Here is a 26,288-nt window from a genome sequence, read left to right as displayed (position 1 = left end):
GGTCTCCCTCTGCTCTCTTCTATTCCTCTTCCACTTTTGAGGACCCTTGTGATTACACTGGGTCCATCCAGGAAACCCGGGATAAACTCCCCATCTGCAAAGTCCTTTTGTTTTGTAAAGTAACAGATTTACATATTCCAGGGATTAGGATGTGGACCTCTTTGAGAAGGGTACTATTCTGCTTCACAGTAACGAATTCTGTATTAAAAAGTACTGTGGGCCCCAAATCCCCCACATCTGTGTGAGAGATAGCATCCACGGGCTATTGTTTCTTCCAGCACAGTGTCCAAGAGGGCAGGCTCTGGAGGCCAACTGCCTGGGGTTAATGTGGGCTCAGTCACTTACTAGCTAGTACTAAGCTTTGGTATTCACGTCGATAGAGTGAGGCTAGTAATGCCACCTGCCTTATAGGATTATTATGAAAATAAGACAGGGCTTCCCTGGTGGCGCAGTGGTTGAGAGTCTGCCTGCCAATGCAGGGGACACGGGTTCGAGCCCTGGTCTGGGAAGATCCCACATGCTGCGGAGCAACTAGGCCCGTGAGCCACAAATACTGAGCCTGCGCGTCTGGAGCCTGTGCTCCGCAACGGGAGAGGCTGCGATAGTGAGAGGCCCGCGCACCGCAATGAAGAGTGGCCCCCGCTTGCCACAACTGGAGAAAGCCCTTGCACAGAAACGAAGACCCAACACAGCCATAAATAATAAATAAAAAAAAATAAAAATAAATAATATTAAAAAAAAAAAAAGAAAATAAGACAAAGCGTATAAAATACTTGGCACAGCGCCTGCCACATAGTAAGTGCTCAGTAAACATTAGCTCTTTTTCATTTTTGGAGACCCTACCTAACGTGCAGTAAATTCCTTTGGCCTAGAGATCCTTGGATCTGCATTTACTGCTCCATCTGATCCCACGACTGCGTCTGAATGGCATATGTGGCTCTGGACCCTCAAGCACATACCAGGTAAGCATTCCCTGTATCTCATTTCCTGAAGCAGAAGCCTCTGTCTGGGAGGGCTGCAGGGTGCAGCCTCAAGTGATTCCACTGTAGGCTGGGTAATACTGGGTTGGCCAGAAAGTCCCTTCGGGTTTTTCTGTAACATCTTACAGAAAAACCCGAAGGGACTTTCTGGCCAACCCAATATGATTAGTGTCTTTCTCGTTCAGGCTCTCATTGTACATCCCTGCAAAGCACCAGAAAAGGCTGTGAGCCTGTGGGAAACCATCCCAGGAACCTGCAGGGCCTCTGTGCAGACCTAATGTGGGCATTCAGGCACTGAGTAGAAGTGCCTACCATGTGTGTGCACGTAGGAACAGATGCTCTAAATCATGACTGTGGTCTACAAAAAAAATTAGCGTTATTAAGCCCCTACAGACTCAGTGCCTCACTCTGAGATAACTGAAGTGTCTAAGCCATTTGCTAATTAAATCTAAACAAATATATTTCACATAAAATACCTATTGGTATTGGTATAGACAATACCAATACACTATATTGGTATAAAGCATTGTTTAGCCTCTTCTGATTGTGTTTATATCTGTATATTAAGCCTCTTTCTGATTTTCATCAGAAGTAACTGATATACCAGTTTTTAAGTATCTCATTTAAATTGGTGTTTTTCTCCTCTGCTTTGGCCGCTGGCTAACGCCATCCAAATTTTCCCTTTTATTCTAGCAGTTGAGGAGGCACTTGTATGTTCTTATGTGGTAATCTTACCTCTAGTTTTATTTTGTCCTCCTATTCTTTTTCTGTCCTTCATTTGCCCAGATTTCCTCACCTTTTGATTTTATCATAATTGTAACATATGTTGTTATAACCCCAAATCCTTTGTGGATCAAGATAGGGAGTAGATTTTAAAGTGTTATTGTAAAAGGACATGCGATTTAGTGATGATCACTGAAGGATTTTCACCAAAAGTGACCGATACACCCGTTTTTAAATATCTTTATTCACAAACCTGTATATTATCTGTCAGTTGGAATGCCATATGTATGATAAAATAGATGAGAAGTATCATATTTACAATGAAATCATTATTTTATATAGCTGAATCAACTGATAGGCTACCTCCTGCAATAATAACTTAATGGGCCCAATTCTACCTTTTGAATGGACCAATTTTATGATTCTCCTGGAAAGTTTTGGGTTGGGTATAGTTTCTTGTTGCTTCTTTCTGTGATCCAAGGCTTAAGAGAAAATCCCTGGAAACCAGCAACTGGAACCAGACCTCTCCAGGATTGAGGAGAGATAGGAGTGAGAAAAAAAGACATCCTGTCACATCTTAAAGTCCCACAACTGCTATGCTTTGCAGGAGGAGGAAAGAATCAGTCCCAAGAATTATACTGAACATTTCTAAATCGTCAACATCAAGGATTAATCTCTAAAACAAGTTTGCAGATAGAAGCTATCCAGCTAGTCATTATAAAATGCATATGCAATACAGTCAAGGATGCTGTGCTTACAAAACCACATACATCTTATTTATCTCTAATTTTAAAATAATTCATTCCCTTATTGGGTATGCAAGTGAGCAATGGAGAAAGTGGTGCATCTGCAATACCTGAAATTAAAAAAAAAAAGAAAAGAAAATGAAAATAATCACAGGGACAACGATTTGAGTCAGTTTAAAAATGACCAAGATTAGAGGGTGGATCATGGACCCCAATTAAGTGAAGCAGAATATGCAAAACAGGGCACGATGGGATAGCAGATGAGAGCCATGAGAAAGCTCAGGGGCAATTAGTCAGCAAAGAGAGGGTCGAATGTAGTATGTTGTTAATTCTTCTGGCTGATGAAGTATGCTGACTACTTACCGGCTGGTGCTAAGGATTTCAGTGCTTCCAGAAGATGGGGGCTAGAGAACTTAACCAGGCACCGGAGGGGTTCTTCTCTCTCAGCCAGGATGCCCCCATTTAGGTCACTTTTGAATTTCGTTTCAAGCTGTCAACAGATATATTTTTAAGTGACGATTAAATATATCAGTTGCAATGGCAAAATATAAAGAAATAGGATTATGTATTTCACTAATTCTTGTTATCAAGAAACACAGGAACTAATGGGGGTGGGAACCATTTAATTTGCTAATTGCAAACGTTCAGGGCAACCAGTATATCCAACAATATCACATGCAAAAAGCCAAGCGTGCACAGTGCCTGACACACAGGAGACCTTGCATGTCAGTTCCGCCCTCAGATGCCCTTTACCTGAGCATTAGGTTTGCATTCTTAATGGAAAATGAGCACTGTTTTTTGTAATCTGTCATTTCAATGTAAAAATGTCATGTGTTTTGAGTCACTACCGCAGTTTAACTTCTTATTATAGAAGATTTAGAAAACATACAAAAGTGAGGAGCGCAGTGTAATGAGTCCCCACGTGCACATCACCCAGCTGAAACAATGACTGGTCTTGTTCCATCCATTACTCGACCTTCCGTTCCCTACTGCCCACCCCCACTGGATTATTTCGAAGCAAATCCAAGACACCATAGTCTCCCACCTGCAAATATTTCAATGTATCTAAAAGAGTCCTAAAAAGGACTCTTTTTCAAAACTTCACCCCCATCACATTACCACACCTAAAAAAATTAATAACAGTTCCTTCATATCATCAAATATATAAGTACTGCTACTTCAGTAGGTACTTGGCTCTTAGATTCTAACTTCATTTTTTTAACTTAAAATTTAGAGACAGAATGCTGAAATATTTAGAGGGTGAGTAATGTCTGCAACTAATTCAAATGGTTCAGAATAAAGAAAGAGAAAGAAAGAAAGCAGATGTGGCAAAATGTTAATGATTAGTAAATTTTGAAACAAAGGGGAAATGAATGCTCATTGTAATATTCTTGCATGTTTTCTGAAGGTTTGACATTTTTCAAAATAGAAAAGGTACGGAAAAATTAGTAGCAGGTATGAATAAATGTGTGCCTTGACTTATAGAATAGACCCATTCTAAGATGTGTATAAAGAGAAGTTTTGTGGACTAAATCTTAGGTATCCTACATCAGTGGTTCTCTGTGCAGAATCGGCTAGAGGGCTTGTGAAGACAGATGTCTGGGACCCACCTCCAGAGTCCATGATCCAGTAGGACTAGAATGGGGCCAAGAACCTGCATTTCTTACCCATATTCCCAGCTGAGGCTGATTCTGCTGGTCCAGGGACCACATTTTGAGAATGACTGTCTTAAGAGTGTGAGCTGTTCAAAAGAAATGGGTTGAAACCTGCCATTCAGGGAGCATAACTTGAAAGGTGTCAGTCAACTTTTCCCACTAAAAACAAATCAAACCAAACAGGCACTGGGCCTGAGTGAGCAGATCAATGGTAGACTTAAAGTGTGGTCTGTAGCTGCAGAAGGTTCCTTCTAAGCAGAAAGAATTTTATTGGAAGGTTTGAGGGGAGGGGGTGTTAGGAGTATGAGCATGAGTATTAGACTAGGGTGATGGTGATATAAAGCCTTGAATTCTTCTAATGGTGGCCATGGGCTTGCCCCCCACCTGGCTTTCCTGGTGGGCAAGCTTCTGGAACGAGCCAGGTTTGCAGGCTGCTGGGTTTTCTCCACGTGATGCCAACTGGGCTTTGTAATGACTTATTTACTCACTCTTTTATTTAATAAGTATTTATGAGCACTGACCATGTGCAAGCATTGTTCTAGGTATGGGTGGGCTAGAAAGGTATAACCTACCTTTTTTTTTTTTTTCTCAAAAATACAGATCACAGCTGGTTATACATAACTGAATTAATATGAAAGGTGAAATGAAAAGGCAAATTCAACATTTCCAAAGGTCTCCTTTGCAACAGAGGAACTTACTAAATATGATAAAGAAGTCTATTTTAACTCATAAACTTATTATACAACATTAAAGTGACAAATGAATGAGAGACAGTTTCTTAGATCTGTTTTCCACTTACAGTTTTAGTTCTTTTTAAAAAATATTGATAACTTGTAGTTAGTTTATAGCAGTGTCCTACCTTATATTGTGCAAATTCTAGTCTTGGTTGTGGATAGTCTCCAAAAATTTCTTGAGTCACTCTCTGGACTCTCTCTTTTTCTATTTTGTTTTCATGAATGATCCTTGAATCCACTACAGATGGAAGATTTCAAGAGAAACAGCTGTTATATATTTAATATTATTATAATATTATATATTTTATATATGTTAATATATTTCATCCATAAAGTATCATCCTTTCATTCCTAACCTTTCAACTTGCTTGTATAACTTAAAAATAATGTTTACTGTTTCTTCTCGATTGTAATAATTTCTTATTGTTGAAAAGCTGGAAAGTATAGGCTGGTAAGAGAAAATAAAAATCACCCATAATTCCACCACACAGAGATAAGTACTGTTAACATTTTAATCTATTTGTCTAACCCTTTTTTCAGTGAATAAAAAGATATATATTTTTTAAACTGGGATTATAAAATACACACAATTTTGTATCCTGCTTTCTTTACTTAACATAAAATCAATAGCAGTTCTTATGCCATTGGAAAGTCATAAATATGTTTAGTTCATAATGGCTGTACCATTTCATTTTATTGCCAAATCACTGCCAAGAGAGAGGAACATTTTCATTTTTATAAATCTACATTGTACCCCATCACTTTTCTGAACTTTCTGATCCACATTAGTAGTTTCATACTCTATTGTCTTGGGTTTTCTAGGAAAGGACTCATGTCACCTGTGAGTACCAACAGCGTAACAATTCTGATTACAGGCGCACCTCAGAGATAAGCGGGTGCAGTTATATACCACTGCAATAAAGTGAGTCACATGAAGTTTTTAGTTTCCCAGTGCATATAAAAGTTATGTTTATATTGTACTGCAGTCTATTAAATGTGCAACAGTATTATGTCTAAAAGGACAATGTACATACCTTATTTAAAAAGTACTTTATTGCTAAAAAATGCTAACCATCATCTGAGCCCTCAGGGAGTTGTAATCTTTTTGCAATAGTAACATCAAAGATCACTGATCACAGATCACCATAACAAATATAATAATAATGAAAAAGTTTGAAATATTGTGAGAATTACGAAAATGTGACACAGAGACATGAAATGAGCAAATGCTGTTGGAAAAATGGCGCCGAGAGATTTGCTCAACGCAGGGTTGCCACAAACCTTCAATTTGTAAATAACGCAATACCTGCGAGATGCAATAAAGTACTCAGGAAGCATTAAGAGCCTGGACTCCAGGCTCAGATTCGGATTTCACTCCTGGCTTTGCCGATTCCTAGCTATGTGATTTTGCCTCACAAGTTACTAAACCTCTCTGAAACCCAGTTTCCTGATGAAAAGAGCTTGTTCATGGGACTGCTGTGAAGAAATAGGAAATGACTCATATAAACACCTTAGTATGGTGCCTGGCACAGAAGAAATGCTCAACAACTGTTAGTTAATTTTTGGTTTTGTTGTGATTATTATTAGATGCCAGTCTAGTAAATTCTAAAAGAGATTATGGTAGCTTAGCTTCCCCACTTCAACAGAAATTTAATTTTCAATTTTCTGAAAACAGTAAATACTTTTGAATCACAATCCTGGTACATAAATGTTTTCCTCGATGACAGAAATCTGAAAAGGAATGTCCTTCCAAATTTCAGTTTTATCTTAAAACACACATACTATTTATATCTAGCCCAAGGCTTCTTTCTTGTAGAGGTGTAGTAGAGTTGTGAGTTTCAAAGGTCTAGGAAAAAGAAAAAAGAAAAAAGTGAATGTTTTCCTAATTTTATCACCTTGAAGTATAGATATTAATTGGTTTTAATGTACAAAAGTATGGCAAATCTTATCTTTAGTTTTTCCCAACACAAAGATTTGAGGCCATTTGCATACTGAGTTGAGCATTTCTCCTAGAGCGATGTTGGCAGAGAATGCCAGCAACATGGCTGCTTTGTTTGAGGAGCTCTGTACCTTGTTAACGTGAAAAATGGACCTGGAAGAAGTATAGCTGGTGAATGCAAAAGCTAGAGGAATCAGAGGCAGCACTTACAATGTGATGTTTCAGCTTTATATCTATGTCTTTATAACTGTAAAAAATTTGCTGAGATTCCTTATCGAAAAGTAACTTTCCTATTGTAAGTCTGAACCTCTCAGACCCCTTCGCTTACTTTCCCCACTGAAGCCATTGTTTTTATAATTAAGTGTTTGACAATATGAATTTTCCTAGAAACGCAACTGTCATAGGAGAACCGTTGATAGCAATTTGGTAGGAGGGTGGTAGGTAAGGGGGGGGGGCTGCTGTGGGAGAAAATCATTATCTAACTTCTTAATGTTAGATTTTTTCCTTAAAGAGTAGCTTGCAGAGAGCCATCACTTCTTTCTACTTAGAACAGATGAAAATACATAAGTATAACATACCTAAGGGCTCAAAGATATACACAGAGCCTTAACAATCCTATAGGAGTCTGAACATATGAGCACACAGATGCCATGCAGAGGAAAAAAAAAAAAAAATCCCTAAGCCTGGGAGCAAGGCCAGATCCGTTCTTATCATTAAAGGGGAACAATGCGTTCAAATAATTTTGACAAATAAATTGTGGGACTTAATAAACCAATGCCTTCTCCTTTACTTCCAACTCCTGTATCAGCTGCTTGACTGATGGGACAAAAAAATCTGCTTCTCTCTTGCAGAACAGAATAATATAATCAGCTTCAAAAGACAGTGTCGAGTTACTCTGAAGAGAAAATAAATTCTGATTGGAATAGATGATTTGGAAACGGGGACCTATAACATAGACCCCAGTGACTAATGGGCAGTATAAAATACAACGCAACTATAAAAAGATGAGAGTGAGAAATTATATTGTTTCCTTTCATGTTAACTGAAAACTTTCTGCACTTCAGGGATATCTGACGTGATCTCCTGTCACTGGAGGTAGACTTTCCCACCTGCTCAGCTTCTAAATTATGTGTGAAAGAGAAAATGGAGACTTAACTTTAAATAGTCACTGATGGGCTCACCTGATTATACTGTTTAAAAACAATAGCCTTAAGAGAGTCCAGATACCGGCTTCTGAGGTCCATTTTCACAATCTGATGGTGTTTGCTAGCAATTGTCAGTGCCTTGAAGGGAAAATTAGCAAGACTATTAGCATTACTGTGTCTATCTCTGTATTTACAATACTTGTTCAGGAAAAAATCCAGAACAATTAAATCTCATGGCCTGTTACTTAGCTTGAAAAACGAAAACAGGGGCTAATGGCATTAAGATTCTCACAAATGCAAGGTCTTTTGTAATACCATTTTTAGAAAAGTGATCCTGTTTATTTTTTTTATTTAAAAAAATATATTTTTTTTAATTCTTGGCTGCACCAAGCAGCATGTGGGATCTTAGTTCCCCAACCAGGGATCGAATCCGTGCCCCTTGCAGTGGAAGCACGGACTCTTAACCACTGGACCGCCAGGGAAGTCCCAAAGCGATCCTGTTTAAAGTTAGGAATTATAATAAATGAAATTCAGAGTTAAGAATAAACAGTGAATACTCAAATGTTACCATTTTTGATTACTAGTCATTAATACTACGATACTGCCATACAAAAATGCAAATATGTATGTACGCTCTAGGACAAATTTTGAAGAAAAAAGTGCAAATTAAATGCAACTTATAAAAGCTTCCCATCGTCTGGGGAAACAAGTTGGAAGACTGAAACAGAATTAGTAGCATAAGGTATTTACCTGGAACTAGAGGGTAGAAATAGGTTTGCCTTAAGATACACATTAGAAAAGAACATGAGCTTTTGGGGCGATGTTTAAACTAGGTGGGATATGGTGGACTCACCTGGCTGTCAGTGGATGGAAAACCACTGTTTATTGTGGAGGAGAGACTCCAGATGTAAAGGAGAGTTAAGTGTTAGAAAGAAACAGAAGTGAGCAGCAGTAGCAATCCTTCTGCCATTTCAGTAAACACCTAAGGAACTTAAATGACAAGTCTGCCTGCCTGGAGGACTTGGTGTTCTACTCGGCACTAGAGATGATGCAGCCAGGACGGCAGAGCTGCTTATCTACAATCAGCTCTGGAACCAACTGAAGCACCATTGTAGTTGTGCATGTTAAGACGGTCAAAGCAGCAGCAGTTGCCAGGCTAATTTGGGGAGGGCTTATTTGGGGGAAGATGCTAGGAAGCCTGTGATACCAAAGGCAGAGCCATAAACAGAAGCAGGCTCTGACCAGGGGACCATCTTGTGTTAAAGCACTCTTCTTGTGTACGCAATGTGGGGAAAATGGTTACAAATGAAAGTAATGTTCATTAATAGGCAAATGATGAGGTCATGAAAATGTAGTGAGGTACATTCATATGTAACCTCATTGAAATGTTCTGTTAAGTTAGAAAAAGCAAATTACAGACCCTATGTACCAGCGTGGTTTTTGTAATAAAACATCTTCTGAAAGGAAATAGCAGAACTATTAAGAGCTGTTATTTTGAGTGAGTGGGATTGCGCAGAAGGGTATGGAGTCTTAAAAGACTGTTCAGAGACTTCTATGTTGGTTGGATTTTTTACCTTGATTGTGTACTACTTCTCAATTACAAGACAGTAATGAAGAGTTCTAAACCAATGCTTATGCTGTGCTCCCACTTGTAGAATAATAACACTTTCTGCTTCTTATTTTAGGAGATCAAGAATTACAGGTGGTATTTTTTTATTTGGCTGCGCCGTGCAGCATACTGGATCTTAGTTCCCTGACCACGGACTGAACCTGTGCCCCATGCAGTGGAAGCGCGGAGTCTTAACCACTGGACCGCCAGGGAAGTCCCCCTACAGGTCGCATTTTATATCAAATGATATTGAGCAGTTTAAACCTACATGGACCTGAGATAAGGATAATAGAGAGTTATAGCTTATAGTAATTGGTTCCATACCTGACCCAGAAGGGGTAGATTGCTTTTCAGTTGGGAGGAAGAAGTGAAGGCATATGGAGTTTGGGAATAATACACCACGTAAGCAGGTTTGTACTGGTTTGGCTTTCTATACTGTGTTCCCCAGGCAATTCGAATCCATACTGCATTCTCCTCAGCGTCTCTGAAGCTGACTGTCACCTTATTTAAAAAAAAAAAAGATGTAAGTTTCCTAATTAAAATCTCATGTGGCACCAACAACAGGTGCTTTTTAGGGGTGAAGGATGTTACTATAATCTTGCACACCGGCTGAGATCTGGCAGTCTTTTCTCCTCTGTTTTTTTTTTTTTTTGGGCCGTGCCGTGAGGCATGCAGGATCTTAGTTCCCCAGCCAGGGATTGAAGCCATGCCCCCTGCAGTGGAAGCATGGAGTCTTAACCACTGGACCACCAGGGAAGTCCCTCTCCTACTTTTCATTACAGTGTTTTGGGAAATCTTTGGGAAAATATTTTGTGGTCGTTTTGTAAAGATACATTCATGCCTTGCAAAGTCTTTTGGAAGGAAAAAAAATTTAAATCCTACAAGCAGGATATGACATCAGAAATTTTCAATAATTTCTTGGGCTTTGTTCTGAAAAACTATAAGAGTTTATGAAGCAAGGCAGCCTCACAAATGAGATATCTTATAAGGAAGCATTTTTAGCATTGAACACAGACCTAGCGTGCACTGTAAAGTTTAATAGTAAGATTTCTATGTAGCAGTGGGCTTAAAAAAATACTAATCCTAATGCTTTTATGCATTTAGCTCAGGTGCTAAAAATTACCCCAAAGCAAAGTTACATAGCGAGACTATAAGAAATTCTACACGGTTTCCATTTCATGGATAAAATATAGACCTTTCTAAACTTTTAAATATGATTGCCAGTTTCTATGGAATTTAATAGCTCACTCCTAGATTATTAGCCCCCCTTGCAGCTCAGACCCTGGAGATACTTGAGACAGGCACACTTGGCTTGCCCACATCCCTGTTTTTTTTTTTTTTTTCCTGGCTGTGCTGCGCAGCTTGTGGGATCTTAGTTCCCTGACCAGGGATTGAACCCGGGCCCTCGGCAGTGAGAGTGTGGAATTCTAACCACTGGACCACCAGGGAATCCCCTGCTCACATCTCTTTATTTCCTCCGTCTTGTATCTTATTCCTGGTGATCACATGGCTGCTGACATTAGCAAAGAAGGCAGTTACAGTTGTCCCTAAGGATTCTGGATGATTGGTTCCAGGACCCCTCTCAGATACCAGGATACCAAAATCCAAGGATGCTCAGGTCTCTTATATAAAATGGTGTAGTAATTGCAAATAACCTATGAGATCCTCCCACATACTTTAAATCATTTCCAGGTTACTTATAATACCTAATAGAAAGTAAATGCCATGTAAATAATCATAAATACAACACGAATGCTATGTAAACACTTGCTGACCCAAAGCAAATTCAAGTTTTGCTTTTTGGAACTTTCTAGAATTTTTTTTCCTGAATATTTTCAATTTGTGGTTGGTTGAATCCATGGGTGCGGAACCCATGTATATGGAGGGCCGACTGTATTCTGACTCTGCCCACTCTTTATCTGGTTGCTTCCCCAAATTTCCTTAGTGTATCAGACAAGGAACCCAGGACAAGGGGCATGGAGGGTACAGAGCAGTCTGACCTTCCCCTGGGTGAGCAGCACAGCCCTCGGCCCCAACAGGCATGCAGTGGACCTCTGCCAGCTCGAATGGAAGAGGACAGGATCTTATTCTGAATAGCCTCTTTGCATCACATTACAAAAGAAAAGTGTGTAAAGTCAACATTGAGTGTAGTATACGGAGGGCACATTTTCACTAGGAGAAAATTGGTAGCATTCAACGGAGTCAGGTAGTCGCTAGTCTAGAATGAGGATAACTTAAGTGAGGGCTCATGAAGGGACTTAAAGAGGTCTGTGACCTCCTGAATTGGATGCACCATTGGATGGACATGTCTAAAGGTATGCTTTTCTAGAGAGGTGCTATGCCACTTATCAAAATTTTCATAAGGGTCTATAGTCCAAACAAAGGTTAAAAATCATTAGGCTAAGAGGAAAGGGCGTCCACAGAGTCAGTGTAATCCTGGCCTGGCTGGCCAATGCTCCATCTCACATTCTTACAGTAAATAAGATACTCAGATACCTGTAGAGGCAGGACCCAAATATAGACATTTATTATTTTCCCAAGAAACTACCTCAATGGATATCATCCTGCAATACCTGGGATAAAGCGTTTCACAGAGGAGAGCTCAGATTAATATTGCTCAAGCTTAAACGAGTGCAGCCAAGGGACTTCCCTGGCGGTCCAGTGGTTAAGACTCCGTGCTTCCAATGTGGGGGGCGCGGGTTTGATCCCTGGTCAGGGAACTAAGATCCCACATGCCATGTGGCACAGCCAAAAAATTTAAAAAAAAAAAATTTAAGATGACATAAACAAGTGTGGCCAAGGGTCCTAAGTGGTTTGGCGAAACTGGAACTGTTCTCTTGGCCAGGGTATCCTCCACTAGCCATCAACTGTCGGTAACTGGCCAAGGCCCACAAGCTACTGAACATACGTATGTTTGGCGTGAGAATCAAATGAAGCTTACGATACAAAGAATCACCACATATTTAACACATTAACATACTTAAACACAGACCATCATTATTATACTACATGATACAGGCATAGAAAGGGACAGAAAGTGTGCTACCTTACAAGTGAAACAGTTTTTAGTTTGTCTCTTCTTTGTAAGTTTTTCCAGGAACTTTGTATTTTGAAGAGTTTTACCTGGTAAGATGTGCAGTTAATCTTCTCTCTCTCTCTCTCTCTCTCTCTCTCACACACACACACACACACACACACACAGACACACACTCACTCACTCTCCACCCATCACTCCCCAGTTAGGGTCCCTGTGTCCTCTCATATCAGCTTCTTTCCCCCATTGGTTCAGGGCAGGAGTTCTTTACCTGAAGCCCATGGTTAGAATTCAGGGCATCTGTGGACTTGGTAGGGGAAAAATTTCATTTTTATTTGTACTAATTTCTAACTGAAATTTAGCATCTCCTTCAATTGGAAAGTAGGCATCAAAACAGTGGAATTTTAGGACCTGTTACTTTGTTGTCCATAGAAATCCTAAATACTCTTATCATAACTGTTGCACATGCCTCAAAAATATCATTTACACCTATTAGTACTTTGAAACTAGTTGCTTTTAGACCCATCATGGGATTATTTATTGTGTTAATAAAGAAGCACATGCATTACTTATCACAATTTGGCATTTTAATACCTTAATAACTGTATTTTTAATATCATTTGTTTCCCCTGTGAGTCTATGGATTTTATTTTATAGCATTTAAATACACTTTTCTGAGAAGTGGTCCATAAGCTTCACTAGTAGCCAAAGGGTCCTTGGCACAAAAAGGTTAAGGTGCCTGTCCTAGAGCAGCAGGTGAGTCACTCTTCACTCCTGGGCACGAGGAGATGCTTTTTGTCATGATGTCACCATCATCAGCCTTTGGGAAAGTGGGGTTATCCAGCCACTAGTTAAATTATGTGGAGGAAGGTGGAGATAAGCCGGGAGTCCTCAGTCAGTTGAGGAAGGGGGTGAGGACATGTGGGCCACCTCGGAGTAGAGGGACGGGGAGACAGAGAAGACACACGGCCTTTACCTGCTCATCCTCCTCATCTAAAACCTGCCGCATACACAGCATGTCACTCTCTAGCTGGCCTTTCAGGGAGGACAGATATGATCAGTAAAAAAGCTCCTTTGTCCCCCCAGCCTCCACCGCTAGTGTGCCTGAAATTCATTCAGGAGGCAAAAGCTTTTGATAGTGATAAGAAAAGAGAAATCTAACAACTGAAATACATGGGCATCAAAGTGGGAGGAAATGTGAGTATTTCAGACTCTTTTCTCCTTGCGTGGTGAGGGCAGTGGCCTGGGGTTAAAAGAACAGAAGTTCCTGGTGCTTAAAAGGGGGACAGGAAAGACCATCAGGTGAGGAGAAGGTGCTGGGAGGGAAGATGCAGAGAAACTCTGAACTGGACCCGAGAGAGAGAGAGACACTCTCTAGGTTTCTTGTTTTGGGTGAAGTAGGGTGGGAGTGTTTGCTGCGAGTGTTTCTCAAGATGAGTTAGCCAGTCATGTTCACCTTCATAAGAAGGCTGCTTCCAGAAGGGTCCAAACCACATATCCACAACACTTTTGGAGGGCTGGCCAGGGGTTATGTGGTAATGAGGCTCTTTGTTTTAAAAAAAAAAAAAAAAAAAAAAAGCAGGTGCATGTGCCACAGCCACAGTCCAGACAGGACTCTCCTGTAACGTCTGCAAAGTTCATAATTTCATGGTAAGAAGAGTTTTCAAATAATATAATCCAAAATAAGAACTTAGGAGCGAGGTAGAAAAAAGTGCTTGCTTATTCACAAAATTTAAAAAAAAAGGAGACGTACCTTCTCTTGGTTCACAATTTTCTTTGAATTAATTTATAAATTAAATGCAGGGAATTCCCTGGTGGTCCAGTGGTTAGGACTCTGCGCTCTCACTGCTGAGGTCCTGGGTTCAATCGCTGGTCAGGGAGCTAAGATTCTATAAGCCGTGTGGCACAGTCAAAAAATAAATAAATGCACCCCTACTCAAAAGGCTGAAGATTTTGTTTTGTTCTGTAAACCTGAGAAAATGTTTCTAAGATTCATCTGGAGAAACAGGACATTTTTGACAAAGAAGAGTAATTGGGGGTAGGGGCTGGGTTGACTTGTCTTAAGGGTTATTGAAGTGTTTTAAAAAATACAGCGATTAAAGGAATGGGGAGTTTGCTCCAGGCAAGTGGCCCTCCTGATACCAAATCCAGAAGCAGGCAGAGCAGCCTACATGGTAACTGGCAGGACCACTCTGAGTGGTCTCCCTGTAGGTGCAGAGCCGGCCCTGGAGGAATAGACCAGAGTAGGTGCTCCCTGCAGGCAGCTGCTCTCACTCAGGCTAAGGCCCTGCTCCTGCTGGAGGAAAAGTGAAGGGGGCGGTGAGGAGGGACCAATGGGATTGCTTCCACGTGTGTGACACATCAGGCGCAAGAAGAAATATTTCCCTCCAAGAGTCTTGTGGCAGAAAGAAAAGAGCTTGAGGATGAGCCTGGGGAAAGGATGTACTTTTACTGAGACCTGAGCACATTTATAAGCAGTAGAGTAGGAATCAGAAGAGGCAAGAGATTAAGGATGCAAGAGAACAGAGGAAAATAAAGCAGGTATGTTGGATGAAGACATAGGAGATGGATTCACAGCACACACAGAGGGTCATTATAAGAAAGGAGATGAGGGAATATGTTGGGTGACAGGTGGGTAAGTACAAAGCAGGACCAGTTAGAGACAGGATGAGGTAAGGGGATGGAGAGACAGGTCAAGGAGTTTATCAGAGAAGAGGGAACACCACTATGCCAGAGAGGACGGCCAGAGCATGGTGAATGGGACAGAGTTTTTGGCTTGTCTTTATATGCAAGGAGGACTAAGGCAGAGTAAGGTGGAAAGGGAATGAAGTAGGGGAGGCTGTTAAAAAGTGATCACCTCAGGACCGACTGTATACCAGAGGGAACTTGGCTCAATATTCTGTAATAACCTAAATGGGAAAAGAATTTGAAAAAGAATGGATACTTGTATGGGTATAACTGAATCACTTTCCTGTATGCCTGTAACACATCATTGTTAATCAACTATACTCCAATATAAAATAAAAAAAAAAAAAGCAATCACCTCAACCTAGGATAAGATGTTGAGGTGGTACCTGTGGAAACAGACTGGGAGCTGAGGACTCTTCGGTGGTCTCGAGCTACCCTAACGTTGTGGCCACGAGGCACCTAGGGCCATTTAACTAAAATTCATTACAGTTAAACACGACGAACATTTTAGTTTCTCAGTCACACCAGCCACACTTCAAGTGCTCAGTAGCCACACGTGCCTGCTAGCTGGGTCCTGGACGGTGCTGATCTAGAACATTTCCATCGCTGAACACTTCCATCCAGTCCTACTGGGCAGTACTGCTCTTGAGAAAGCAGCAATACCCCTGAACTGAGAGGTAAGGGGAGAGGAAAGTTTTGTTTGTCTTTGATACAGAACATAACAGTATGGAATATTACTAACTGAAATTCTTACAAATTGAAAAAAAATAATGTAGTAGCGAATTTCAAGTGCACAGATGCCATGAAATTGAATTTTATGGAAATTCAGATAAATTTTATTCTTACATTTTTTAATGCTCTCTTAAGAATTTTCTTGAATGAACTTTTGAATTGCTCCATATCAAAAAGGTCAATGTCTTCACCTGTCAAAATGAAAAGAAAAATAAAGAAAAATCAAGGGAGCTACAGTGTCTTCAATACATTTACAAAGATCCTGAAGATAAGCATTTGGTGTAACCTCAAGGAGCAGTAATGATCAAATCACACAAACGCTGCTGGTACCCCTGACAGAGCATCACCAGATATATTTCTCATTTTTCTATACATGAGTAATAATCACCGCATTTGGAAAGAAAAGAGACTTAAGAGGAACAAATTGCTACTCATTTTTAAATTGCCAAAACATCAAATACAAGTGTTCAGTTAAAAATGGAAAACATTACCTGGTCCTTTACTCATCTGAAAAACATCCCAAACTTTCTGATGCCGATGAAATTGAGTATCTGAGACAGGGAGGAAGAGCTTATTACTATTATATCAAGAGAACTTTCAAGTAACTATCATATCAGAGAACTTTCAACTTATAAATACATATTTTTAATAATGTGAAAGTGGAGAAAAATAACAGTAATTTACGAATTAAGTTATACAGATCTTTATTTAAAATATAGATTTTAAATGGATTAAATTTACTCCAGACAAATAAAACAAGTCATAAGGAATTACTCAGTATAGTAGAGATTTAGCATTAATTCTTAGACCATTTATTCTGTCCGCACAGGTCTACTCCACAGACTGCTGCATCTATGCAGCAAGCCAGGGATGACATGCTCCTGGAACTGGTGTTTCTATTGGCTTTCCTTAGTCTGGAGCACTCTTCTCCTAGCTCGCTGCACATCTCATTCTGGTCTCTACTGAAATGCCACAGTGCAGAACGGCCTACCCTGAACACCCTACCAAAATCGACCCCCCATCCTGCCCTGCTTTAGTTTCCTTCATAGTACTTACCACTACCTGACATTACAGCATACATTTAGATGTTCATTTGTACACTGCTTGTACCTGTGGGATATTGGACTTAGTCTTGTTCACTGCTGTAGTCCCAGTGTCTAGCCACTGGCTGGCATTAAACATATATATTTGATGAATGAATGAATGAATGTATGATATAGAAGACACCCTCCAGGAGTTACAAACTTAAGAGTATCTTGGAGTAAAAATGGGCCTAGGAAGTTACTGAGTTCAGTCCCAACATATCATCCTGGCTTTACTCTGTCCCTGTGCTGACCTCGGTCTGCATCCCTGTGTCTTTGGACCTAGGACCAAGGTGCTCTGCACCCCATAAGAGGGGCTGTTGGCCCCAATACTCAATGGCACCAACCTGCTGTGCCTTTGTCTTATTACTTTTCTTTTTTTCTTAGTATTTATTTTAGAAGTCTAGCAATAGTTTTTCTTAAGTTATCAGCACATTTCTTCGTGTTCTTCGAATTCAATCTGTGTATTTAAGTTCAGATGGTAATTTGAGCTTGCTAATAAAATCTCTCAGTAATGGGAATGATGGAGTATACAACAAGTTTAGTGTTTCTTATGAAAACCATGGTTAACTGAAGGACATAGGCCTAGTAGAACATGGTCAGCAAAAGAATCAAAGTCTGGTCAGCCAACCCTCCCCTAGGCCTGCAAGCTGCTAGTCAGCTTTAAACTTTTCCAAACCTACACAAAAGAGGCTACTGCCCTTGGCTGAGGGGGGCATCCTGACCACTTCCTTGGTTTTTGGCTGCCCAGATTTGTACTTCTACTCATTTCTGAACAAAATGTCTTGAATATAGTATAAACAAAGTATTCATTCTGCTTTACCATTTTCACTAACCTTAGCGTCACTATATACCCCAAATAACTTAAGAATGTCTTATTACTTTTCTTGTCCTGTGTCTTTTTTTTTTTCTTTTTCTGGTGCCTTGGCGTCCTTGTCTCCCCATCCCACCCCATTTATGGCGATGGCCTGACAATTCTTGATTATCCAGTTCTGTCCAAAACAGGTGTAATCAGGTATAATGTGATGCCTGCCCTGAAAGATAGCATCCAAAGGGTTTTGTTTCTTTCCGGTATTTTCTTCCTTGGTTCTATGTTTCAGAGTTCAGATGGCCTGCTAAATGATCTTTGAATAAGGTTGTTATCGTAATAATGGAGATTAAAAACTTTTTGTTGTTAATGATTCTTTTAAACCTCGTGTAGAAGTTCATGATAAATGGCAGGGACTTAAATACAAATGCAGACATTTCCTCAAATAGAACACGTGCTAGACTAATCCATGATATTTGTGACAAGCTTGGTCCACCTCTAGTGTCTCCTATCTTAGCCGGGGGCCCACTTTCCTTCTAGTTGCACATGCAGACCCCAGAGCCATGTGTGCTTCTCCCACTTAGTGCCCCCATGACCACACTATGTGCAAGTGCAGTCAGTGTTAATCCTTACACTCCTTACAAGCTGCACTGTAATTAGAACACATTCGCAGACATCTATTTTCAAATTCTGTTAATAATAATACAAAGCCTAACAAACACTAACTATGTGCTTATTGTATGCCAGTTACTGTGCTAAGGGCTTTTCAAGTCTTATCTTATTTAACCCTCATAACAATCCTGTGAAGTAGAAGCTGTTATTGTCCATTTTAGTTAGGAAAAGTCTGAGGCTTAAAAAAAGGTCGTGTGACTTGGCAAAGGACACAAGACTGTTAAGTGACAGAGATGAAATATGAAACCAGGTCAACTTGACTGTAGAATCTGAGCCGTTACATACAAAACTGCCTCTCTGATGAAACTGGACTGGTTAAGCATAAATACAAATCACCAAAACTTACAAATGATGTCTAAAAGGGCTGCATCCTTGAGACTTGCACGATTCTCCTGAAAGAGAATATACCATTTTTAGTAATCGTGGTGATAGGTGTGGTTCTACCTCATCTACAGCACATTTTAGGATTGCTTAGAGCAGATGAGGGCCCTCTCAGTACTTTACTGACAATCTGTCTCCCATCTCTGCTCTCCTGTTAAGTAACACATACACCTTCTGATTCGTGTCTCATTACAGGTTCTCACAACTGTTCTCCCCCGATCTAATCCTCATTTATCACTTCTAACTTTTTTTTTTTTTAATCTGTGGTATCTGTCTAGATTTCCTCTATCCCAGGTTTTCTCAGCCAGGTGCTAGTGACATTTTGAGTCAGATAAAGCTGTGTTGTAGAAGCTGTCCTAGGATGTAAAGGAGCATTCCTGGCCTCTACCCACTGGAAGCCAGCAGCACCCCAATCCCACAGTTTTGACACCCAAAAACGTCTCTAGACATTGTGTCCTCTGGGAGACAAAATCATCTCAGCTGAGAACCACTGCTCTATACACACACATTTATATGTTTACATATTATATAGTTTCTTTCAGTGTTATACAGAAAGATCTAGTTTATTCTTTTTAATGGTTAAAGAATATTTTATGTGGACGTATCATTATTTATCTAATCTCCTAAGTATAGTTGTTTCCAATTTCTTGTGTGTAAACAATGCTCGTTAACAGCTTTATATATAGATATTTACATATCTATAACTAGGTATATAAATGTTTATCAATTATGATATTACATATACCTCCTTATTTTTTATTATGTTTTCCATATATGTAAATTTCGAAGTGGAATTGCTGGGTCATAAAGTATATTTATTTAAAAATGAATGAACAGTCTATTTATCGCTTGTAAAAATAAAATACAGTGTGTGTGAAAAAAAAAAAAGTATGAGGAGGGGCTTCCCTGGTGGCGCAGTGGTTAAGAATCCACCCGCCAATGCAGGGGACACGGGTTCGAGCCCTGGTCCGGGAAGATCCCACATGCCGCGGAGCAACTAAGCCCGTGCGCCACAACTACTGAGCCTGCGCTCTAGAACCTGCGAGCCACAACTACGGAGCCCGCGCGCCTAGAGCCCGTGCTCTGCAACAAGAGAAGCCACCACACTGAGAAGCCTGTGCACTGCAACGAAGAGTAGCCCTCGCTCGCCGCAACTAGAGAAAGCCTGCGTGCAGCAACGAAGACCCAACGCAGCCATAAATAAATTAAAAAAAAAAAATTAGTTCCTTTTCCACTATAGTGCTACATAGCCCTCCTAACTTCACAGCCTAGCAGCTACCTTACATCTCTTTTGGACTAAGGAAAGGAAAGAAAAAAAACCAAAGGGTAGCATCATGTTGAAGGTTAATCATTTTGAACACTGTTACCTCACAAAGCAGAACCAAGTCCTGAACAAGAGATTCCTTTCTTTGCCGGAAGTTTACAGTCTGCAGTTGATTTTCAGACAAAAAATTCCAGGTTTTTAGTATTGTCATCATTTCAGTCATTGGGATTTTCAAGATGGTCCTCCTGAAAAACTCGGAAACAGTTTCATCCATCTCTTTGGCACTTTCGTAAAGACAAAACCAAAAACAGCACGATAAAGTATTAACCAAACACAAAAGTGTAACTTAGTGAATTTTCAGCATATTTTTAGCCAGAATTTTGATTTGTAGGCCAAACACCCAAATGTTTACCATTTTTCAGGCGCTCTGCGAACAGTGTTTCAACAGGAGGATTAAATTATTTTCTCCTTAAGCGTACATTTAAATATGTTTTAGAGTTTTTAAAAATTTGTGCTCTCCCTCCTTTCCTGGCTAGAGTGTTTCGATCTTTTGATGGCAAGGACATGTGAATCATTCACTCGTTTACTGATTCATGTATCAAATTACTGAGCACCCGTGTGTGCCAGGCACTTTTCTAGGCACTGGGGATAGATACAGCTTTAACCAAAAAGACAAAAATCCCTGCCAACATGGAGTGTCCTTTCTAGTTGGGAGAGACAGGCAACAGGAAAATCACCCAAAATGTTAAAAGTGGTAAGTGCTGAGGAGAAAACAGAGCAGTGTTAGGAAGCAGTGAAAGTGGAGCAGGCTGGCAATGGGTGGTGGGGATGGAGAGCAGGCCTCAGAGAGAAGGTGACATTTGAGCCAATCCTTGGCGGAGGGAGAGTGAGCCATGGGGCTAGCTGGTGGAGGAGCTTTCCAGGCAGATGGAACAGCAAGTGCAAAAGCCTCGGGGCCTTCAAGGGACAGGGAGAAGGAGGCCTCCAGAGAGGTCAGAGTGGTGAGTGAAAAGGCAGAGGAGGAGGTGAGGTCAGAGATCATGAAGGGCTGTGTTTATGACTAGAGGCAGAAGTCAGTCTGTCAATCTCACCTGCTTCCACCACGACTATGGGATTTCCAAGGACAAATAGAGGAGATTCCCCTAAAAGAATCCTGGCTGTGACGTATTTCTACCATTTAAGTGTTGAACACGGCATATAATTTATTACCATCGCCCACTTCTGAAAATATATGGGTAGTTGAATATATTGGGTTGGCCAAAAAGTTCGTGCGGGTTCTTCTGTAACATCTTATGGCAAAACCCGCATGAACTTTTTGGCCAAGCCAATACTTTGAAAAGACACTAAAAACAATAGTTAAAAATAAAGAGGAATGATTAGGAGTTGTTTAGAGAGAAAAATAACTGAATTAAGAATGTGGGAGCAGCATCAGGGTCCTGAAAATTGAGCCTGACTCATTTCCTTGTCCAGATGCAGGACCCACCTGCCTTAATGGCAGGACTAAAATCCTCACCATGGTCCACACGGCCCTGCATTGTTTGGTTCCTGCCTCCCTGTCATCTACCACTCTCTCCTTGGCTTTCTGAGCTCCAGCTACACTGCCCTTCTAGTTTCTCTATTACAAGAGGATCCCTTCAGCTAAGGGCCATTGCATCTGCGGCGACCCCTGCTTAGAAGGTTCTTCTGCACATATTCACATGGCTCTTGTAATTCAGGTCTCAGCCGTGCTTCTTCACAGAGAGACTTACCCTAACCACCCAATCTAGTTATTTCCCCACCTTGTCTTTACAGAACTATCTGAAATTATCTTGCTTATTGATTACTTTATTGCATTAAATATTTGATTCAGCTTCACTAGAGCAGGAACTATGTTTGTCTTATTCATAGCTGCATTCCTAGAATCTAGAACAGTGTCAGCCCAAGAACTGTCTAGTGGAAATACTTGTGGAATGAAGTCTTAGAGACTCTCCTGAAGCAGCCGTGCCCGAGGAGGTAAACAACCTGGGAAGGATTAGGGTCCAACAGTCGGTGACAATATCAAGCCAACGTCTCCCATCAAAAACACTGGAGGAACACACTATTGTAAGGCAATTATACTTCAATAAAGATGTTTTAAAAATATATAAAAAAAAAAAAAAAAAAAAAAAAAAAAAAAAAAAAAAAAAAAAGACAACATCTTCAGCTAAACAGGCACCCGCGTGTCAACCATAAATATCCTTTAGGTCAATTCCATCTCTGTCCCTGGAGCAGAGATTTGGAAAGCTCTAAGACGAGAACATCCATAGAAGATAAAAAATCAGAGACACTACATATATTTAGAGACCTTTAAAGAAATAAATTGTCTTACAGATTGTCCTGAAAAAAAAAAAAAAAAAAAAACACTGGAGGTGGGGGGGTGGTGGTTGTTAAAATGCAGATTCGTGGGCTCCAACGATTTAAACTGGGGGGGTGTGGGGGACCGAGAAGGGCTTGAGATTTTTGCATTTTAAGACTAAGAGTCTTAATTCCGGCTAAACTTTGGGAATGCCATTCTAAAGAATTCTGGTAGAAAGAGTCCACGCAATCTCATCAATAAAGTTGGAAAACCCTCGAAAAAACTCTTCTGATTCCGTGTGATTAGCTAATTTCTTTTTACATCTGAGCGCTTAGCACAGTGCTTGGCTTGGTGCTCGAGATAGAACAGCTGAATGAACGCATGACAAAAAAGGTCCCTTTTAAGTAACTTTCCTGGAAATCTACACAGCCTAAGAGCTGCCAGAAGGAGCAGAAGGAGTAATGCGAGAGGCTGCAAAGACTAAAAAGGACGGACGCCAAGGTTAACCAAAAACCAGGACACCCAACTCTGGGGAAAGCAGCAACCCAGGGTTGGGATAAGTTTAGCCGGTGACAGCTCCGCGCGGCTCCAGCGTGACGCAGGCCCTACGTGAGGCCCCGCCCCACCACGGGCGGATGTGACGTCACGCTCCAGCGTAACCGCCCTCCTCACCTCAGCCTCAACTGTAGTCCCCAGCCTCCGGCCCGAGACCAAGCGCCAATCCCGCACCTTGGGACTTGCGGCAGTCGCGAAAGAGTCGCCTCAGAGGCGTGGGACGTGGCTTCTTCAAGGCTCCCGCCACGCTCGGGGGCCCGATGCCATGCCGCCAGGGGTCCTCTTACCGTCCCACATCGCCGGCCAGCTCTCTCCTCATCAGCTGTTCCCGCCTGCTGCACCTTCAAAGCCACCAATTGCAGTTCCCGCCGCCCTAGAGCCCCGCCCACCGGAGCTCAAACTTTGGACTGTACCCTCGGCACAGGGGACCGTGTGGGGAGAGCGACGGAAGTGAAACTCGCCGAGCCCCCGCCTCACTCTTCTTAGCAGAGAATATTGTTTGAATGCTTTAATCCCAGCCACGAAATCTGGCTCGTCGGTTCGACTTAAAGTTCAGGCTCTGCCGCGCCTTCGCGGACTCGCTCTCCCTCCCTCTACAGCGCCAGAAAATGGGCCTGTCCAGGCCGGATGGCGCATGCGCATCGGGCGGGGAGCGGTGGGGGTTGGCCGAGCGGGGTCAGGCGTGGAGGGCGCGGAACCTTCGCCATCCGGAGCTGTCCCGGCTCCGGCGCCCTGCCCGCCGGCTTTTGGGTGCAGCGTCTTCGCCGGTGAATACCGCTTCCGCTCTCCGGGTGTGACCGCCAGTCGGGTGAGTCTCGGGGGTCCGGGCCGTTCCGAGGAGCGCTGTCTTCCTGGCTGAGGTGTGAGGGGAGGCCGCGGGACACTCACCTGTCCCCCCTCAGGTACCCAACTCGCGCGCCCCGCAGTGTGCCATCCTGCCGGGACTTCGCGCCCGCCTGGGGGGTTGGGACCACTGCGCTGGGTGTTGCCGGGGCGTTGGAGTCGTCCTGAGCTCCCCGCCCTCGGGCATTCTCTGGGACGCGCGCTGGTAGTTGAGAGCCGGCTTCGGTGTAGACTTTTCACTCTGCGGGAATCGCCCCCGCCGCCGCTCTCGAGCCTGTGACCTGGGGCGAGCTCCTCCTCACTCCGAGCGTCAGCTTCCTCGCCTGTGAAATGGGTATAACCCAGCGCCTCGGTTGTGAGAAGGGAAGTTCTGAACACTGTGTCGGACGCGGTGAGCGCTCAGTACGTTGTGGGATTATTACTGTTACTGGGTATCCAGGCGTTTAGGATTTGCTTGTGGTAGGTGAGAGCCTGTTAGGGCGCATCTTAGCTTCAGAGAAAGTTCCCACCAATCCGTCTTGCGATGCGATAATCCAGTAAGATCACCCTCAGTACGCTTTTCAAGGAAAGTGACATTCAAATCTCGTTTATTGGGTTTCAAGATTACTGAGCTTGTCGTTTCACACTAAGTGGTTTATGAAGAGTCTTCAGTAAATCCGAGTTCTGGAAGCCTTCATTTGAAGACTTACATGCATAAAAGAAGTTTGCGCTGGCAGAGGAATTCTGTTGTGACACCCCTTGTGTCTCCTGTTCTATCCACACAGGCTTCTGCACTTGTTTGGTTGATTTAAAGTGACCCTCATTTCCCACCTTTTTAAAAAAAACTATGTCGAGGTCTGAATCAATTCTCAAATCCATGGTAATCCTACATTCAACGTTCAGCAGACATTTATTGAGCATTTACTCTGTGCATTTAGGAGAATGTCCCTTCCCTCACTAGCCTGTGTGTTCGTTGACGTTCATGGACTAATTTTTTTTCCTCTGAAATTCATGTGATCTGACAGAGTGCTCAGCACCAAGTAAGTGCTGATAAATATTAGTTCAGGGAAAGCTGCACCTGGGCCCATTCCTTAAGAAATCATGTGGGTTGCTCTCAGTAGCAGTGGGGCATGGTCTGTGCTCTGGGAGCATTTGTCACTTACTCAAAAGCATCTGTTTAGATTTGGTGACTTTGCAGCTGTGATAAGTAAAAGTGGGTAGGGTAGGTAGGTAGTCCCCTGCTGTGTCTGCTACCTCTGCTGAATGTGGTGCAGTTTGAAGTAGAGAAACACTCATTTAACTGATTCCGGTGCTTTCTGAAATTAGACTTTAGAAAAATATCTTTTAGAAATCATTAAGTATTATTTTATCATTTTTCCTGGAGAACAGATTCTTCAGACTCTGAACAAGAGCTTTTCTGGCCTTGTTTTAAAATGACATTAGAAATTATAACTGTAGTATAAATTTCTTTCTGGTGGGGCCACACAATAGCAAAATCTTTCTAAAGAAAACCTAAGTGGCATTAAAATATAGGGTTTCCCCCTTGTGATCATAGATCTGCTGAAGTGTATTAGAATGCTTCCTCCCTTTTCTTCACTAGTTAATGTATTTCTTACTCTCGGTTTTTTTATTTTCTAAAATTGTGCCACCTGGTGGTTGAAATCTTCTGCCTATCATAGAATATGCGTTGAAAAATTTTACCTCAGGGTCTCGGTAGAATAAGGTGAAGCAGTGAATAAAATAAGACTATAGTTTTTATATCTTTAGTGAGGACACCCTACTGCTTCAACCCTCCCAGCTTACCCCCAGGTAAAAGTTACAGTTGCTTTGCAGGGGCCTATTAGCCAGTTATCAAAATATCAAATTGTCACAGATGAACATTTTTAGGAGTTTAAGTGGACTGTTGTGGTATCAATGTGTGCATACCTGAGGAAGTGGATGGGATTGGCATGGGGAAGGAAGAGTTGTAGCTGTGACAAGTAAACCGTTCTGATGGTTTCTAAATGCCAGTGTAAAAGTGGGACTGAAGTTTTGTGTTTAAGTACTGACAGTTTGAATGGAATTTATCCCTCTCTTTCTCACTGCAAATACCCATACACAAAGTCTTGTCACCAATGAACGTTCCCTTTACCTTTGCTTCAATAGTGCGGCTGATGTTCATAATTACCTTGGTGCTGCCTTTTGAGATTGTTTTCTGTGTTATCAGTAGTAACAAGCGTTTATCCCTTGAGTGCAAATTTTATTTTTGGAAATGGCTTAAATTTAATTGTGAACTTAGATTTGAGAAGAAACGTAAGGATATACTCTGTAACATCCTTAATTAACTTAGCCAGTCTCTTGGGCATGTTAGGACAGATAAATGAGAAGTTCACACAGCAGCCTGTTTCACTGTTGGACAGCTCCAG

The 26,288-nt window shown here is 41.6% G+C and overlaps 2 protein-coding genes across 12 annotated transcripts in view; one reads left to right on the top strand and one right to left on the bottom strand.

The window, feature by feature from the left end:
- Nucleotides 1-1,931: 1,931 nt before the first annotated feature.
- On the bottom strand, nucleotides 1,932-23,717 carry CENPN (centromere protein N). 6 transcript variants are annotated; one of them, XM_059904136.1, is made up of 11 exons: nucleotides 23,349-23,712; nucleotides 20,296-20,437; nucleotides 18,894-18,939; nucleotides 16,477-16,536; nucleotides 16,100-16,176; nucleotides 9,856-10,032; nucleotides 7,959-8,060; nucleotides 6,621-6,684; nucleotides 4,964-5,076; nucleotides 2,813-2,939; nucleotides 1,932-2,559 (listed from the first exon to the last, which is right to left on the bottom strand). In XM_059904136.1, the coding sequence occupies exons 1-11, from the start codon at nucleotides 23,378-23,380 to the stop codon at nucleotides 2,477-2,479; spliced, it is 1,023 nt and encodes a 340-aa protein (XP_059760119.1). In that variant the 5' UTR covers nucleotides 23,381-23,712; the 3' UTR covers nucleotides 1,932-2,476. The 6 variants fall into 6 exon arrangements, with proteins under 6 accessions (XP_059760119.1, XP_059760121.1, XP_059760120.1 ...); XM_059904138.1 differs by having other exon boundaries at nucleotides 20,296-20,476; nucleotides 23,179-23,711; XM_059904137.1 differs by having other exon boundaries at nucleotides 20,296-20,476; nucleotides 23,236-23,711.
- CMC2 (C-X9-C motif containing 2) overlaps nucleotides 23,187-26,288 on the top strand; it is a 15,938-nt gene continuing 12,836 nt past the window's right edge. For 2 of the 6 annotated variants that reach the window (XR_009498969.1, XM_059904143.1), the window contains exon 1: nucleotides 23,187-23,869. Coding sequence is in view for 3 of the 6 variants with exons in the window: in XM_059904143.1 (XP_059760126.1) it covers nucleotides 23,696-23,869 (174 nt within the window). In the remaining 3 variants the exon portion in view is untranslated. The other 4 variants (XM_059904144.1, XM_059904141.1, XM_059904142.1 and 1 more) reach the window with 4 other exon arrangements.

Source organism: Balaenoptera ricei, chromosome 19, assembly GCF_028023285.1.
Source record: "Balaenoptera ricei isolate mBalRic1 chromosome 19, mBalRic1.hap2, whole genome shotgun sequence".
NCBI classification, from domain to species: Eukaryota; Metazoa; Chordata; class Mammalia; order Artiodactyla; family Balaenopteridae; genus Balaenoptera; species Balaenoptera ricei.
The sequence above is the reverse complement of the archived record's forward strand: the minus strand, read 5'-3'. Positions and strand labels throughout refer to the sequence as shown.